This window comes from Sceloporus undulatus, chromosome 2 (genome assembly GCF_019175285.1).
Source record: "Sceloporus undulatus isolate JIND9_A2432 ecotype Alabama chromosome 2, SceUnd_v1.1, whole genome shotgun sequence".
Classification (NCBI taxonomy): Eukaryota; Metazoa; Chordata; class Lepidosauria; order Squamata; family Phrynosomatidae; genus Sceloporus; species Sceloporus undulatus.
Genome location: NC_056523.1, coordinates 131,869,405 through 131,887,984, shown reverse-complemented (window position 1 = coordinate 131,887,984; position 18,580 = coordinate 131,869,405). Strand labels below are relative to the sequence as shown.

The 18,580-nt window shown below is 40.8% G+C and overlaps 1 protein-coding gene across 5 annotated transcripts in view; it reads right to left on the bottom strand.

Moving 5' to 3' along the window:
* Nucleotides 1-18,580, bottom strand: part of B3GNTL1 (UDP-GlcNAc:betaGal beta-1,3-N-acetylglucosaminyltransferase like 1) — a 325,750-nt gene that overhangs the window by 300,215 nt on the left and 6,955 nt on the right. For all 5 annotated transcript variants that reach the window (XR_006101818.1, XM_042448424.1, XM_042448423.1 and 2 more), the window contains exon 2: nucleotides 15,193-15,258. Coding sequence is in view for 4 of the 5 variants with exons in the window: in XM_042448424.1 (XP_042304358.1) it covers nucleotides 15,193-15,249 (57 nt within the window). In the remaining variant the exon portion in view is untranslated. The remainder of the gene's footprint in view (nucleotides 1-15,192; nucleotides 15,259-18,580) is intronic.

The window sequence follows — 18,580 nt, the reverse complement described above, 5'->3', positions numbered from 1 at the left end:
TACTTTTATATCCCATCTATCTACCAATTTTTTCAAAAAGGGACTCATGTATTAGTGCTCTGCCTAGCCCATTGCCCCCCTTTCACCCTTTAGGCCTATTTTTATATTTTTATGGCCTTCCACTTCTTCCCTTTTCTTGCAGAATCAACTGTTGGTTTGCATCCATAGACCTAAAGCTGATTGTGTACTTTCACATTGCACGTCTGGCACTTTAACACTGCCACAAATTTCTTGCTTTCTGATAGGTGATTCCTGGCTAACTCAATATCCAGAGTTGCTTCGATTCGAACTCTCCATGGCTCCAACGGGTGTGTCGCCAATGCATGGCCGATACGTGGCTCTCATATCTATGAAACCTTGGCCATCCAAATCTTCTCCTTGCCTAGACAATGTGGCTTACAGATGGCCTCTTTTCATAAGTCACTGTTTCACAAACATCCCACAACATCCTCATTTCAACGCAAACTCTGTCTGTGAATCACCACCAAATGTAGATTGATTTCATAGGGACTACCTTGCCTTTGGGGACTGGACTTCCCTTCCATTACCAGAGGGACTGGCGGCCAACCATACCTGAGCTATGGCTAGGTGCACTCAGTAACTGGAGCTTCCCAGCTGGCCATGGCACCAGAAATACGGCTCTTAGTCCTGATGGACTTCACACCACCTGTGGTTCATCTACCTTGCCTGCCTTTGATTCAGGCCACTCCCAGCCATTGGTTTCTATGGGACCATTTCATTCCCCTTCATGACCAGCCAGTCCCATGTTATTGATGGTCCTCAAAACTATTTTACTGGAACTCTTTGCCATGGTAGACCTCTTTGGCCACAACATCCTAGCCGGTTATACTGTTTTTCCAAGATCTCTCTCCAAAACGGGTTTACTAACCACACGTTGTACTAACCACAGAATGCCTCAGGAGCATGGGGTGGGGCTAGTTCAACTGGAATGGGCCTTATGAGTACACGGGTTCTTTCGCCAACAGAGGCCAAACCCTTGCACATCCGTTACCTCGGTTTTGTTAGCAGTCATCAAGACCTCTTTTAGTTGATCCTTCGAGAGGAGCTGCTTCTCCACTGGACACAGCCACACTCACCATGGACACAACACTCACTGCAGGTGTTGGTACAATCAACAGATAGTGGAGGTCATGCTGCACTCTCCCATGCTCACTCAGTCTGATGCTCTTTGACTGGTGGCAACTGGTGTGTCCCCCGCCACATCTATCTGGCAGGCGGCAACGCAACGTGATCCATCTTGGCAGTCATCAAGAACAACCCACAATAGTGAACTTGCTCCAAACTATGTGTCTCTTCTCCATCTCATGGAATGGACAACTTTTGGATGAAAGCCTTCTGTCTTGTCAACACTCAAACTGGGGTCAGCTAGCTGGTGGGTGATGTACATGTTTGTGCCACACCCTTCAACATCAACATGTCCACACAATTGCTGTTCCCAGGCCAGACACAACCCAGTGGTTTCTTTAGAAGATGCATTCCCTCCTGTCATGGTCACAACACACCATCTCCTACAATGTTTCCTTGGTTTTTCCCCTTTCTTTTCCCAGGGTTGATAATGAAAGATGCTGGCACGAGGCCAAGGCCAAACGTTTATCCTAACATAGATCCTTCTCTGGCCGAGAACAAACCTTTGCTTTTGCTACCCACTCCTCTGTCTGTCCAAGACATGGATCCATGACTTACCAGGTCACAACTGGAAGCTCCTCTCACCAACTCTGGAGGGCCCAGTCCAACACCCTGACCTGGCATTACTCTCTCTGACTCCTCTGCCCTGGAGAATAGGCCCATAATGGGCCCCACAAACTTCTTTGAGTCCTTTGTACAGCCGGAAACCGGGACTCCATAAAGACAGCTTACAAACTATACCAGTAAATGGCCAACGATTTTTGTTCTTTGCAGGGACTTCCAGATCTGAACCACATTTCTCCTGCCGGCTATCAACATTCTTGTTAACTTCCTCCTTAATCTGAGACGGCGAAAGTTGACTCCACTTTTTTGTTCCTCATCGAAGTTGTACCTGTCTGCAGTCGTGGCCCACCAAACTGCCTTTGAACAGCACGTTACGCCTTCTTTACCGAACTCAACTATGGTCAAAAAATTGGTTTTGAAAAGTCCTTACCTCATCTGTCTATCCACCATCGCACCTACATCATCTTCACCATACGTCTTTGTCGCTGGTCCTCTCAGCTTCACAACCAATGGGCATCCTCTGATCCTCGCGCTTCTCACAACTAAAGGATAGCCTTCTTGCATACCTCCGCCAGGCAGGATGGCCTCTGGAAGCTCGTGGGCCCATTGTTGTGATGAACACCCTTCCTTGTATTCAACACAATGGACAAACTGATCCTCTGACCCGACATCTCCTTCCTACCTAAAGTTAGTTCACATCTTAATTCAGGACATGTGTGCAATCCGCACTTTCTACCCAAACCCCCACAATTCTCGTCTGGAGAAGTCACTTCACTTACCTTGATATTCACCATGCTCTGGGTCTCTGCATTCAGAACGTTCGGCTTTGCATTCCCACTCCTGTCAGCGGACTTTTCATTTTTCATGGAGGCACCGTGAAAGGCCAACGCTGTGTCTTCACAACAAGATTCTCAAAATGGATTGTTCAAACCATCTAGCCTAGCCCATGAGACTGGCCAAATGCCCTATTTACCAGATGTAGGACCTGTCGGCTCCCATGGTTTGACTATTTTACATGGCAGCTTCACTGCCTGGACTTCTACACAGGCTGCCATTGGTTGCAGCACCCTCACACCTTTTATTCACGCATTTACTGTCTTGGGACTACAGTATCTAGGGCTGACTGCCAGTTTTGGTCCATGCTGTTCTTCTTTCTCCATTCTTCAGTGACCTGACCCTCCTCTTACCACGTTACCAGGTCTTTTTATAAGCTTTTGAGCTCGTAACCAATGATGTTGATGCGCACAGAGACCACACAAGAAGAACAAAACACATTGCTTACCTCTAACATGGTTCTTCAAGTGGGTCAATCTGTTGCCCTCAATACACACCTCCCTCTTTTTTCACAGTCCCTGTTGTTTTCTGCAGGTTCTTGAAACTGAAGCAGGAGTTAGATTGGCGGGCTTGAGCGAATATGCAACTGGCAGTGGGGTGTGGACTTATTTCCCATAACAGCTACTCAGCTCTGGAAGCAATCCGTCTGTGATCTCTGTGCAGGTGCCAAAACCCATATGTGTTGCGGGCACCAGGATGACCACTCTTGAAACGAACCACCTGAATCAACCCACAGTTCTTTCTCACTTGAAGGCATTTTTCTGTTTACTTTCTCAACACCTTTGCAGGTCTTCTTTTGGTGCATGTGTTTAAGTAACAGATTTATTTTTTAACACATGTTTTTGGGTTCTGCTGGGAGTTTTTCTACTTTTCTCAGTAGTACTTTCTGCTTGCTCACAAGTTCCTGTGTGGCTATTATGGCAACCAGAGCCTCTATTTTAAAAAAACTGTGTGAAATGCCAGCCTAAAGTGTCTCCCACTGATAGTCATTCACAAGTGCCCTTCTTTGTCTCAGATGCGGCTGTTACAGACTGCCAAAATAACGAGCTGACTCAGGTCTCTTGGAGGTATGGCTATTTAAATGATGCATGCATCCTAAGAATTCCGGCAGCTGCCAATAAAGCTGCACTCTGGTGCTTCGAATGAGTGTGGCTTTGGCGTGGACTTCGGACTCTTAGGACGCCCATGCATCATTTAAACTAGCATACCTCCAAAGGGACCCGAGAAGCAGCTTTATTTTGGCCAGTCTGTAGACAGGCCAGAGAATACTATAACATTATGGTATATAAACATTGCTTGCATTTCTTCCCTGGATAGAAAAAAGAGAGGTTACGCTTCATGCTAACGTTTGTCAAAGTGTAGATTTTCCTCTCACGTTTTCGAAAAACATTGCCCTTGAAAAACAAAGGGTTTTTAGTATGTTGTGAACCATCTCTTCAAACTTTGGTTCAAAACTGCTACCAGATTCAGTGTAGAGAATTCAGACGATTCCATGATACACAGTACCACACAAATTTCAGAAAACTGGGCTTGATACCACTGCATCTCCTCTTCTACTAAACTCTCTCAGAGGTTGATTGTCCCATTCGTTTGAAAGATACTGAAGGTCAGAAGACTGCTGATTGGTGGGTTAGCAGAATTAGAATCAAGAGGAATGCCAAAGGTACTGTACTGATGTCCCACTTTCTTTAAAATGGAAAAAAAGCCCTCTAAACGTTTGCCCACTGAGGAACTGACATGTAAAAAAAATAAAACAGGGAAATAAAAAGCAGAAGAAAGTAGACAATGAGAATATCTTCAGTTCTTCTCTGTATTTCATAGTGTCTTCATTTTAGTTTGCGGTGTTCAATAAATTCAGCACATTGCTTCCTTTGGCTGGTTAATAAAAACGGCCATGCATCTCCAACTCCTATGGGAAGGTTGTTTTCTTTGCCATAAATGATTCCCTGTGTGAGTGTGGCCCCCGGTTGTTGCTGTTAACGCCCCTTGAATGACCCCGGACTCATGATCCTGTAGGGACCCACATTGTAGTCTTAATTATCCTGTTTTACCCACCGTCAGAATGATCTATGGGGAACCTCTGATTACTGTCCTTATACCTTCCTCTTGCTTTTTTCTGAAACCACACGATGATGTGGTTATGTTCCCTGTATTAACTCATCACAGTCCCTGTGAGGTCGAAGTTGGGCGCTTGGGTTGTTGCTGGTCAGTGTAGTAAATAGGATCTGTAAACATTAATCCACATGTTATGGGGAGCTGTGTGTTTAGTTTAGTAATGGGAAGCAGAAGTTTCGACGGTCAACTCTCGTACAGGGGCGAGCCGAGTTGGGATGTCTGCTAAGCCAAAATAGTCCATATCTTTCTTGTAATGGAAAAAAGTTTTCCATTTTGTTCTGAACTGGCATTGATTTAGGACTGACCCTTGGTATTTTAATTTTTAATATGACCACACTTTGTGGAAAGGCCCGGGACTACATAAATGTCATAGAAGCAAATTTGCAGAATTCCGTATATTCTGTGTTTTTAAAAAAAATGTTTTCCTACAAACCTTTGCTAAAATGCTTGTTTTGACTAAAAGGAATTACAAAACCCCCAAGTCACTAGCAGTTTAATAATACATAATATTCTTTCTACTAAGACGTGATGAATCTGAAGCACCCCCCCCCCCCCCCCCCCCCCAAAAGAAACCATTCTCCTGTCTTCTTTGGATTTTCTTTCTTTGTCTTTCTTTCACATAAAGGCCTCGCTATAAATTAAACCTTCTGTCCTCTTTCTTTTGTGACTAAAAGTCTGCCCCAGCTCTTTGGGCCATGCTGCCATACCATCAGAAAATCTTAGCAGCTTTTCCTATAGCAAACATGTGTCATTTAGAAAAAAACTTTTATTGTAATAGTTTCGAAGGCTAATGGAATTTTGTTGGGTCCATAAGCATCGATATTACTTTGTTTTTTGTTTTGCTGAGTTTAGGCAAACTTGGCATTGTTCTTAGGCATTCTTGTCAGGGAGACCCTAAAGGTGTAACACAATAGCATGGGCATAAGACTTAAAATTTCTAATTAGTATTTACAGTTAGCCCTCCCTACATTGGTGGATCTGCAAAGGGAAAAAAAAAAGTTGTATGTTCCAGTCCCAGTTAGAGTCGCGGCCCATCTCTTATAAATGATTTCATATACACGGATTCAGGTATTCCACGGTTTGAAAATGTTCCAAAAAAAGTATAAATTTCCAAATATCAAACCTTGATTTCAATTTTTCGATAAGGGGACACGATTTTTTTGCTTTGCCAATATTTAATGGGGACTTGCGCACTCACAGATTTTGTTATCCCACGGGGATATTGGAACCAGCCCCAGGTCTAACAAGGTTCCACCTGTAAGGGGTTCGTGCCTGACCGGCGGGATGACGTGCTGAGGGCATGTGCCCTCATACTTCTTTGGGGGGGCATCCGGTTTTTTCTGGAATGGCTTCAGAGTTATGTTGGAGCCACGTAAAGCACACCGCCCTTTTTCAAGCTGTGTTGCTAAATTGGGGATTAGAAAACCAGGGATAAGGAGGGCAAAACAATGTATCTAGGCTTTTCTTTTCTTTGTTTTCTTTTCTTTTTCTGTTTCTTTTCTTCTTTTGTTGAGTTTTTTTCATGCCCTTTCCACTTATCAAATAGATACAGAGATCTTTACTTTGGTGATAGAATCCATTTATTGTTGTGGTCTCTGTATTAAAGCACTGATATAAAAACTCTTCAATCTGGATATCGGGAATTTTTTCACTTGTGTATTGTAGTTTGGTAATATAATTTGAGAAATTTCCCAATTTGAGAAGAGCTTCAGGAAGCTAAATGCTATGTAAGGAAAACCTTTTTTTAAAAAAGATCATGTTTCTCTTAAATTAAAATTGTTTCTGCCTTGTCTGGAATATTTGTTTCTATTTTTCTTCTATTACTTTGTTCCAGTGCTACTTTGTAGATTATATACTACATCCACTTGCACAGCTTTTAAAGAACAACCTGTTTTTCATAAAAAATGTTAGAAGAAAGTAACTGTACCGATCGATTGACTCAAACGAGACATTACCTTCAAAACGGATTTAATATTTTCTAAAACCAAGTTGGAATCTACTGGTGAATTAGATTAGGTGGGGAACCCAGCTGGTGCAAATACCACTCTACCGGGATCCCGGTCTGGCTCTCTAGGAAGCTTTAGCGAGCCTCATGCCACCATAGGTTGGTATAGGGTTTCCAAATCTAAAAGGTTAGTCCATGTTAAATAAAACCTTTAAACAAAAATGTGTTGGTTTTTGCGGTTCCACAGTTTTGCTTTGCCCTGCCTACCACTTCCAGTAGCCTCTGATAATTTATGTAACCTGGAATCAGGTCTCAGGCTGAAGGCTTGCCATTTGGGATTAACCGGAAACCCCCCTCTGAAACCTACACTGATAATGTAACTGAGACAGTGCTTCTTTTCAGGTTTATAATTTGTCGGATTAATAATATGCCAAGGGCAGACTATCCCAGTAGTAATCGTAGAAGTTGGCTTATTTAATGAAGTATAGTATTCTAGATATTTAAAAAATAATACGTGCGTTTCACTTTTATTCTCCTTTGCTTCCGATGCATGTGCAAGAAAATTTTGAAGAATGTACAGAATGTTTGTTGTTGTTTGTTTTTTTTAAAAAATCCGACCAAGCAGTTCAGTTCTGCAACAGTTTCCTGGCATACACTTAGGAGTTAGGAGTTATGTGCGGTCACCCAGAGGATTCAAAAGTGCTAACAAAGTCTAATGTGCATTTCAGGTTTGAAATTTTACTGGCCTTTTCAACCACTTTAAAATAATTGAAGATTCAGAAAGTTAATGTCTCCAAAAGTAATGTGGATTTTTGTGTGGACCAAGGTTGTCAATTTGTATAATAGCTATGGCCAGCTTACGATCCAGAGTTAGGAAAAATTATTTTTCGGACTACAGTTATTAAGAATCTAAGTGGACGTTAAAGGTTGGGGGGATTCTGGCAGTTGTAGTACCAAAAGGTATCTTTACTAAGGTGTTTGTAGGATCTTGTTGAAAATATTCTTGACTAATTTTAATAAAAGGTATAATCATGGAATGGCATTACAAGAGCTGCCTACTCTGTGGTACAGTTGTCCTTACGATTGCGGAGGATTGTCCGGACCCCCCCCCCCCCAATTTTGAAAACTTGCCACTATTGAAGCCCCATTGATTCTCAATGTGGGCTACATCAGCGGCTTGCACATTATGTTCCTCCTGGCTTGCCATCCGCAAAAGACAAAGCATGTGACAGCAAGACCGAGTTCGCGATCAGGAGGGGGACACACTGCAGTGTAATAGACAGAGTTTTGTTGATAGTTTTTTCTTTTTCTTCATTTCTGTTTGAAATATATATGTGGTTGTTTTACTGGACTATACATGTGCACTCTGAAGAAAGATCCTCTGATTTCACTGGAGATTTTATGAGAGGTAAGTATACAGCATTGAAGGCCTTTCAACCTGTTTGTTTATTACATGATTTTATGCTCCACCAGACCCACGCCAGCTGATGTCCCGTTTGAAAAAAACACTACAGTGGGCCTTCCTTACCTGGGGATCATTTCAGGACCCCCCCTGGTAAGGAAAACAAAAAACATGTATGCTCAAGTCCTATGAACACAATGGAGCGTGGTGTAGCGGTGTGGGTAGACATGCTCATTGTTTTTCACGAAGTGCAGCTTAAGCTGAAAGTGCCCACGGCCACGCCCCACATAGTGGCAGGAACACTGTACAGGTAAATTTGCAACCAGAGTACAGTTTAAAAATATGCTGTAAAATAAAAACCACACAATACTAAAATCAGTCTAATATCAGAAAAAACGATTTTTGCTTAAATAAACAGAATTGGCCTACAGATATGCAGCACGCTCCAGAGTTCAGTGCAGTTTATCACAATAGAACTTTCTTAGTCCACCAGAGAATATATTTGCTAATGAACAGACTTGGAGAATTTTTCTTGTTATCTAAAGTACTTACATACTACCTTTAAGTTTAATTCTCCCAAAAAAGTTTACATCATTTAGTTATGGATTTGTACCTTTTGTTGAAGGAATATGACCACAATAAACTTCATTCATTCATTAGTCCTTTGGTCCATTTGCTATTCATTTTTGATTTCAATGACCATTGGAGGATGTATCGCAGTAGACAACAAAGTTGTACCTGTGATGAAGTGAGGAAACGTAGTATAGAAACGGGGTTCCTTTAAAATCTTTATCTTGGGCTTGCAAGTTACTGTAAGGCGAAAAGGCGCTTGATGTTACATTACCTTACTTTTACAGAATTGTAGTTTTGTCCTAACTCTTTTTTGTCCTGTGTTATGGCATCTGCTACAATACTGCTGTTATTCTACTAAGAACCATGGAAAGCTAAAACCTTCACTGTTTTTTTAAAGGTATTAACCAGAAACAGTAGGGCAGGGAAGAGAACTATGGTCATGTAAATGACATGGGTACACACGCATCTTTGATGGAATGAGGTGAGGTTTATGATGATAGAGGTACCTTTCTTATAATCGGGTTCATTACTTGTTGTATCACTGAAACACCACTTTAAGCGGTGTTTCGTCTTTTGATTTTATGAGCTTTAGAAATCCTTTTAATTGGTGTTTTGTATAAAATAACCACAGTGGATTCAAAGCAAAATGTTAGGTTTCAAGTTGTTTCTTTCTACAATTTTAATGAAACCATTACAAATGGAACCATCCACTACTGTCCAACTTAAGTAAATTTAGAGCACCGTATGGCCCGCCAAATGTCAGCTTCCACAGAAGTCTTCACCCTTCTTCACCAGGGTCCTGCTGGTTCTTGTAGCTTCACCCAAGACACCAGACAACTCAGTAGTCTTATATAAAAGATCTACTTTATTCTACTATATACACAGCTCCAAACAATACTCAACTCCTCACTCTCCAATCCAACTACTCACAACTACAACCCACACAATACATTGGGATGTATAGTCATTATTATAGCCAAATCATGGCACCACCTACTGTTTTCTGTTTCCACACAGTAGGCGTGTACAACATTCCCATTGGTTCTCCTTGTTCATCCCACAATTAATGATTTCATCATCTCAGCCTTGACCACTTAACAATTGTCAGGTGTGTCCAATTATCCACTATGCATTTCTTGTCCTTGGCACTCTGGACCTGTTAATTGTCTTACCATTCACACCTGTGTGGTTCTCCATTGGCTTCTGCTGAGTCACTCTGACTCTCACATACAAGTTTTATTTCACTTACTGTATAACCCATGTGGCTTTTTCCTTAACATTTTATTCATATTTTTTTATCACACAACTCTTTTTTACATTCACATTCAGCTGAGGAATCAATCATAGTTTACCAAGGACTTTTAAATTAAGAAGTACACTTATTAAAGAACAAAAAGCATTAACCACCAAGCCCAAGCTGTAGATGTTAGAGATTCTTTCTATTGTATAACTTACCAAACTAAGGCACAAAACAAGGTTGCCCCCTCTCACCACTGCTCTTCATTATGGCTTTAGAAGTTCTGAATAACTCTATCAGAGCAAACAATACAATTACTGGTGCCAGAATTAAGGGAGTTGAATACAGTATAAGCTTCGGGCCTATGCCAATGATATGATACTAATATTAGAAGACCCAAATGTATAGATTGTGTCTTAGGGGAAATGAATGAATTCGGTTACTTCTCTGGATTTAAGATAAACAAAAGCAAAACTATATTGATTACAAGGAACATGAAAACAGTTGATGATAAGAATCTAGCAATGAAATCAGGAATTGAAGTCAAAAAAAGAGCAAAGTATTTAGGTATATGGTTAACAAACAAAAACACAGAATTATTTGAAAACAACTACAAGGTTGTATGGAAACAGATTACAAGGGATATGCAAAGATGGAATAAATTGGACTTGTCATTGTTAGGACGAATAAGTACTATCAAAATGAATGTGCTTCCAAGAGTCATGTATCTTTTCTTAAATCTGCCTATTATTAATAATGATGAGGTAATTCTGACATGGGAAAAGGAAATCAACAAATTTTTATGAAAGGGAGGAAGAGCAAGGATTAAAACTCAGATACTAAGAAAAAGAAAAGAAAATGGTGGCTGTGACCTGCTCAACTTGAAGCTATATTTTTGGGCGGCAGGTCTATTATGGCTGCAAGATTGGGTGAGATTAGAAAACAATAATTTGTTAAACATTGAATCATCCAATTTAAGGTATGGATGGCATGGATACTTATGGTATCGCAAAGATCTGGTTAACAAAGAATTCATATATCACTGAATTAGGAAGCCTTTGTTAAGAATTTGGAAGATAGTAAGATCAATGTTCTACACTGAAATACCATACTGGGCCTCTGCCCAAGAAGGTTTGTTTGGCAGATGGATGAGAACTCAAAGTTGGATAAGATATAAGGACGTAACTAAAAGGACGATAAGAGGTGAAACAGAAATTAAAACCAAAGAGGAATTGGAAAGTAGTGGGGTTAATGTTCAATGGTTTATGTACCTGCAAATTAAATCCAAATTCAGAGAAGACTTATTAAAGGAAGGGTTGGAGACACGGCCAAATGAGCTGGATAAAATATTCTGGGATACAGATAAGGGAAAGATCTCAAAATTCTATAAATTATTGTCATCAAGGGAGCTTGAATCTGAATTGATCACATCCAATATGATAAGGTGGGCACAGGATGTGGGTCACTCGATTAACCTAGAAAATTGGGAAAATTCATGGAAAAAAACAGCAAAATTTACAGTGGACAAAGACCTGAAGGAAAATCACTTGAAAGTTGTAAATAGATGGTACCTGACGCCGTCAAGGTTATCCAAGATATACAATAACAAAGAAAATAAATGTTGGAAGTGTGGAAAGGTAAAGGGAAGCTATTATCATGTATGGTGGTCGTGTTTTAAAGTTAGGCGATTTTGGATGAAGATTAATAAATAATAATAAAAGTTTTATTTTTATACCGCCCTTCTTACAATCAGGGCAGTGTACAACATAATAAACAGATACACAAAATACAATAAAATACATTAAAATCTACAATTAAAATACATTCTGGTCAGCTTGCCACTGCTGTCAGAGGGGGGGAGACTAACTAGGGCTTATATCGGGGAATGCTGATTTGAACAGGAAGGTTTTTAGTTCCTTCCTGAACTGGGCCAGGGAAGTGGCCGAGCGGAGCTCTATGGGCAGCGTGTTCCAGAGGATCGGGGCCACGATGGTAAACGTCCTCTTCGATGTAGAGGATAGTCTTGCCCCAGGGACCCTCAGTAGCTGCTGCCCAGATGTTCTGAGTGTGCGGGGCGGATTGTATGGGGAGAGGCGGTCCTCAAGGTATCCTGGGCCCAAGCCATGTAGGGCTTTATAGGTTATAACCAACACCTTGTATTGTGCCCAGAAGCGAATAGGCAGCCAGTGCAGATCTTTAAGTACGGGTGTTATATGACTGGCCCTGGGCATGCCAGTGACCAGTCTGGCTGCCATATTCTGTACCAACTGTAACTTCCAGGTATGGTACAAGGGTTGCCCCATGTAGAGCACATTGCAGAAATCCAATCGAGAGGTTACCAGAGCATGTACCACCATTTCAAGGTCCCTCTGGCCCAGGTAGGGACGCAGCTGGCGAATCAGCCGAAGCTGATAACAGGTACTTCTGACCGTCGCATCCACCTGAGATGTAAGGTGGAGCGACGAGTCAAGAAGCACCCCCAGACTGCATATCGAGTCCTTTACGGGAAGCGTGATCCCGTTCAGGACAGGTGGAACCACCGCCATCCCTGGGCCAGGAGAACCTATCACGAGCACCTCCGTTTTCTCTGGATTCAGACTGAGTCGGTTTTCCCTCATCCAGCCCATTACTGACTCCAGGCAGGCCACGAGAGGAAAGACGCCATCCTCAGTCACTGCATCAGTTGGAGACATAGAGAAGATTATTTGGGTGTCATCAGCGTACTGATAACCCCGCGCCCCATGTCTCCGGATGATCTCTCCCAGCGGTTTCATGTAAATGTTAAAAAGCATAGGAGACAGAATGGCTCCTTGAGGGACCCCAGATGTAAGGGCCCTCTTATCGGAGCACACGTCTCCCAGCTGCACCATCTGGAACCTCCCAGAGAGGTAGGACCGGAACCACTGGAGCGCAGTGCCCCCGATTCCCACCTCTACCAGGCGCTCCAGAAGGATACCATGGTCTATGGTATCGAAAGCCGCTGAGATGTCCAAGAGCACCAACAGGGACACGCTTCCCCTGTCGATGCCCAGACGGAGATCATCGACCAAGGCGACCATGGCTGTCTCAACCCCGTAACCCGCCCGAAAGCCAGTTTGAAATGGGTCCAGATAATCCGTTAGTATACAGAAAATAATAAGAGTAAAATATATTATGACTCCGGAACTATATCTGCTTAATATGACTACTCATTTGGGGGCAGAACCAGAGAAAAGGTATTGGAAAATTGTGTTATACTTTATAACAGCGGCTCGAATACAGTGGACCTTTGTTATATGCTGGGGTTTGGTTCCAAGATCCCCCGTGTATAACAAAATCCGTGTATGCTCAAGTCCCATTAAATATAATGACATAGCAAAATGGTGTCCCTAATAAAAATGGAACATCAAGGTAAATTTATACTTTTTTGGAACATTTTCAAACCGTGTACAGTATGCTTGAATCCGTGTATAAAAAATCCGTGTATAAGAAGGGCCGACTGTACTTCTTGCCAAGTTTTGGAAAATGGGAAGAGTACCTAATACAGACGAATGGCTACAGAAAGTCTTGGAAATTAAAGCAATGGACAAATTAACTGCACTATTAAAGAATGAAGATTATGAAAATGATTTATGGCTACCCTTTGAAGATTATGTGTACAAAAGATGGAAAACAAGAATGTAACTAAGTGTTAGAGATAATATTTGGTGGTGGTAGACCATTTTGATTGCTATTCTTATGTTAACGCAAAAATATGAATATATGTACATAAGAAGATTTCAGAATGAAGAGTTATAAAATAACAAAAATTCAACAGAGATTAGCAAGAAAGATACATATAGTGAGACTGTGCAAGGTTGTATTAAATTTATCGATTATATGTCTGTATGCTGGATCGGCATTGTACAAAGAGGATGAAATAGATATATTGGACTTGTATATGATGTTTTGAAATGAAATTTAAAAAATATAATTTGAAAATTTGAAATAACTTACCAAACTAAAAATGCTCTATTTAACCTGGACTGCGTTAATCAAAGTTAACACAGGGCCAGAACAGACAGGCCAAAATAAAGCTGCTTCGGGTCACTTTGGGGGTATGCTATTTCAATGATGCATGTGTCCTAAGAGGCCAGAAGCCACACCAAAGCCACACTCCAGTCCTAAGGACTGGAGCACAGCTTTGGCACAGTTTCTGGTCTTGTAAGATGCGTGTGTCATTTAAACAGCATACCTCCAAAGTGACCCGAAGAAGCTTTATTGTAGCCTGTCTGTTCAGGCCCATATATAGCTGAGTCAGCTGAATATCATCAGCAAACCCAATGAAGTTTATCTAGTCCAATGGAGGCTTCAGAGTTACATATGACAATTTACACAGCACAACCTTTTACTTCTACACTGGTCTAAAAAACTGATCCAAACTGGAATTGTTACTTTTCCTTCCCACTGAATAATCAGTCCAGAACCCTCAGGAAGAAATAATCTGCAGAACAAAAATCCTGAATTTTATCTGAGTGCAAAATTTTCCTGAATGCATTAATGAAAGAGATGAACAGGTTCAGTACTGCTGAACCAGGGATCTCCTATGATTAGATACATCTGCTCAACATGCCTGGTTCACATCTTAGCCCTGCCATAAATTCACTGGACAAGTCCTTATTGATCATCAGTCTAAATTTCCTTTGGAATATAGGAACGCTAACCTACCTTTGACAGTTGACTTGGCGCGTAGCGTTGTTTGCTCTTGCTGCTAAAAAGACTAGGAAGAAATACATAGCAGAGATTGCTGTTTCCTGTAATGTGGATAATTTGATCTAAAAGGGCCCAACTGTGAATTTTAACATATTCGTGTTATCCAAGTTATCCACAACTGTCAATGTTAAACTTTTGCTATTTATTACAATTTGTTGTATACTGTTTTTAAGGAAATTTTATGTGTACTGTAATATTACTTTGATTTTTGCAGTGGCCACTGGCCAAAAGCAATAAAGAGAGAGAGAGTTGTTATAGGCCATTTGAAATAACACAAACGTAAAACAATTGCATACATAAATACCACATACAAAAAATTACTACATGTGATTATTAAGTTACTATTACTTGCTCATGCTTTGAAACTGATGAAGTATTAACTCATTTTAAATTGCCTATAAGGGTAATATCTTTTTTGCAATCAGGTGTTTAAATAAGGCTGTATCATAAAAAATGTCAAGAAAGAAATGTTAAAAAACAAAGCTATTTCAAGAACATTCCTTTTAAAAAATTATTTGAGCTATAATTACGCTACAGTTTAAGTGGCAATTACAGTCAATGTTGCTACAATATCTTCCCGAGCCTGCCTGTTAAAAGAAATTACATGTTTTGCTCTTAACCAGAGAGACAGGGAAAAGTACTCACACTTTTGGGATGTTGAATAGCAGCTTCCCATTGCAGCCTTATTCGCTGAGGCATCATCACATCATCCTGTAATAAAGAGCACACAGTTAGTGAAAGAAAGGAAGTGAATGACAGAGAGTCCAACATCTTCTCAAACAATAACTAGGAAATACAATGGGCCTTTGGTATCAGCTGGGGTTTGGTTCCAGGACCTCTGTGAATACCAAAATCCACAGATGCTCAAGTCCCAAGATATACAGTGGCATAGTAAAATGGTGTCCCTTCTATGGCAAAATCAAGATTTGCTTTTTGGAATTTTTTTTTTTTTTAAAAGGGGATATTTTCAAGCCTTGGATGCTAGAATCCTTGGATACAGAGGGCCATCTGTAGCCATTTTACTATTCAGAAGGCCAAATTATCACACACAAACAACAGGTTACAGATACTGGAAGAACTTCAGCTACCATGTTAGCTCAATGGTTACTGGATAATATTTAACCCTAAATAACCTGTGCATCTACCCCTGTGTTAGGTAAGGCTACACTCCCTCTAAAAATGCAGGCTCACAGTTTGAGGATATTGGAGGTCCATGATTCAGCAGTGACTAGGAGTGTTTTTGCCCAGCTAAAGCTACTGCACCTAGAGAAGTTGGATTTGGTCATGGTAACACATGCCTTGGTTACATCCCATTTGGATTCTATTCATGCACTCTACATGGTGCTGTCTTTGGAAAGTGCTCTGAAACTTTTGTTGGCCCAAAGAACTGCTTCTAGGTTGTCAACTGGGGCTGGATACATGGAGCACACAATTCACCTATTGCAACAGCTCCACTGGCTGCCGGTCCATTTCCAAGCACAGTTCAAAGTGCTGGTGCTGACCTATAAAACTCTATAAAGCTTGGGTCCAGTTTATTTGAAGCACCATATCTTCCTTTATGAGCCTATTAGAGCTCTATGATTATATTCTAGAGAGACTTCTCTGCCCCACTACCTTCTCAGGTTTGATAGGTGGGAATAAGAGAGAGGCCTTCTAGGTAACTAATCCTAGACTTTGGAAGTCCCTTCCTAAGGAGCCCAGAATGGTCCCATCCTTGCAAGAGATGAGCTTTTTATGCCACCAGGCTTTTGGAAACTGACTAGAGTAGGCTTTTAATACTGTGTGGTCTGTTTTTGAGGTCTGTATGTTATCTTTTAATGAATTTTAACGTTTTTAATGTTCAATGGTTTTAATTTTATCAATTATTTGTGTTAACATTTTTATTTTTATACTTTTATATATAGTTTTAATCCATATTGTTTTCAATTATGACGTTAGCCATTTTGATCTCATTATTGAGTGAAAGGCACAATATAAATTAATAAAATAACAACCACAACAACCCTAAAGACAACACAGGCTAAAGCAAAACCCAGACTTTCTGCACTAGACATAGCTGATATAAAACAAACCACAGTTTTCATCTATTTCATTATTTTTCTCTGCCCATGAAGTAGAAGGTATTGTATTGTAACATCCGCTATAAAAAAAACCCCATAAAAACTGACATAACTATAGACTTATTATGACCCTTGGCCACTAACAATCAAATATGAGAAATTGATTCTACAAATTACAAGAACGATGAGCAAGCTATAAGGGTCAAAATCTTGGCTATACTACAGTCTACAGCAGTGGTTCCCAACCTGTGGGTCGGGACCCCTGTGGGGGGGTGGGGTCTAATGACCCTTTCACAGGGGTCACCTAAGACCATCGGAAAACACATATTTGCATGTAGCAATGAAAATAATTTTATGGTTGGGGGTCACCACAACATGGGGAACTGTATTAAAGGGTCACAGCATTAGGAAGATTGAGAACCACTGGTCTACAGCAGGGGTAGGCAACCTTTTTGAGCCGGGGGCCAGGTTGCTGGCCCTCAGACAACTGGGGGGCCGAAGCCAAAAAATAAATAATTAAATAATTTTTTAAAAAAAATTAAATATATAAATAAACCAGGACAAATGTAGGACAAAATTTTCAAATGGATGATACTTTTTTTAAAAAAAATGGAGGACATGCAAAAAAATTTGCTGATTTTTAAAAAAATGTTAGTATAAATGCATGTTTCTGAGGCTTCTATAGACAATTGCCCCCCCAAAGGCCCCGGCGGCAATCGGTGGCAGGACCGGGCTGGGGCCGGTCCCAAGGCCTTGCCGGGCCGCATCCGGCCCGCAGGCCGTAGGTTGCCTACCCCTGGTCAACAGGAAAGAGATTTACATTTCTTCTCTTTTCCAATTAGCTTTTTTATGTTAGAAAAACCATTATACAACTTTTAAAAAACAGAAAAATTACTAACAATGTAGTCTGCTTTACATGATGAAGTGAATGATCTACATACATTTTAGAATCACTGCCCTTAGACATGCACTCATTTTGTATGTTTTATTCCATTTTACAACCACAAAATTATCAGTTTTCAACCACTATCTTTACCAATTATTAAATGCTTCCAGAAGGAAAACTATACATTTGGTGGAGACTGGTTCGTAGACCTTCTATTAATGCATATATCATATTTCTCAGTGCTCCTACACTTTTTTTAAAAAAGCTTTCGTTTGGTGAACTAAAATATAAGGAAGTGGCACATTCCAGAACTTTACTTCAGTCTAATGTAAGACTGGAAACCACTGTGGTATATGTCTGGCAAAAGGCTCATGAGCATCCTATTTTGGTCCATCATGACACATCAATGAAGACTTTATCACAGTTTCCTCTTGTCATCTGAACTATTTGTTTCTGTTTACCTCAGCGTAACATCAGAGGGGTGAATTCTGCCCAAATCCCTGCTCTTGGGCACAAAGGGCAGGGGGATTTAAAGTTTGGTGGATTTTTTACAGCAGCCAAAATGCATAGACAAGAGGATCCCTAGAATCCAAAAGATACTGCCACTCTTCTCTCCCTCAAAGGCCACAACAATGGCAGTTGGTATAGAGGAAAGATCTCTCACTAGCACCTGGGCCCAGGCATTACAATGCTGTGCTTTGCTGCTGTTCTCTCCCACAGGTGACACCTTAGTACAGAAGCATCTAAAAGACCTAGTCCTATGCAGTGGTTAGTGGTGAATTGGAACTCAGAAGATGGAGATTCTAATCTTTACCCACTGATGAACTTCACTAGGTAACCTTGGGCAGTCACCCTCTGCTTCAGCTTGCCTTACCTCACAGAATTGGCTTGAGGGTCAAGGATAACCAAGTATGCCACCTTGACCTCACAATGGAGGAAGGATGGAATGTAAGTAACAGACAAATTAATAAATAAATATGAACTATATTAGGGGAAATTACATGACAAACCTCAGCCCAAGAGACTTTGCATAAATGAAAAGACAATAATGCTTGGCAAGGTGGGAGGCAACAGGAAAAGATAAATA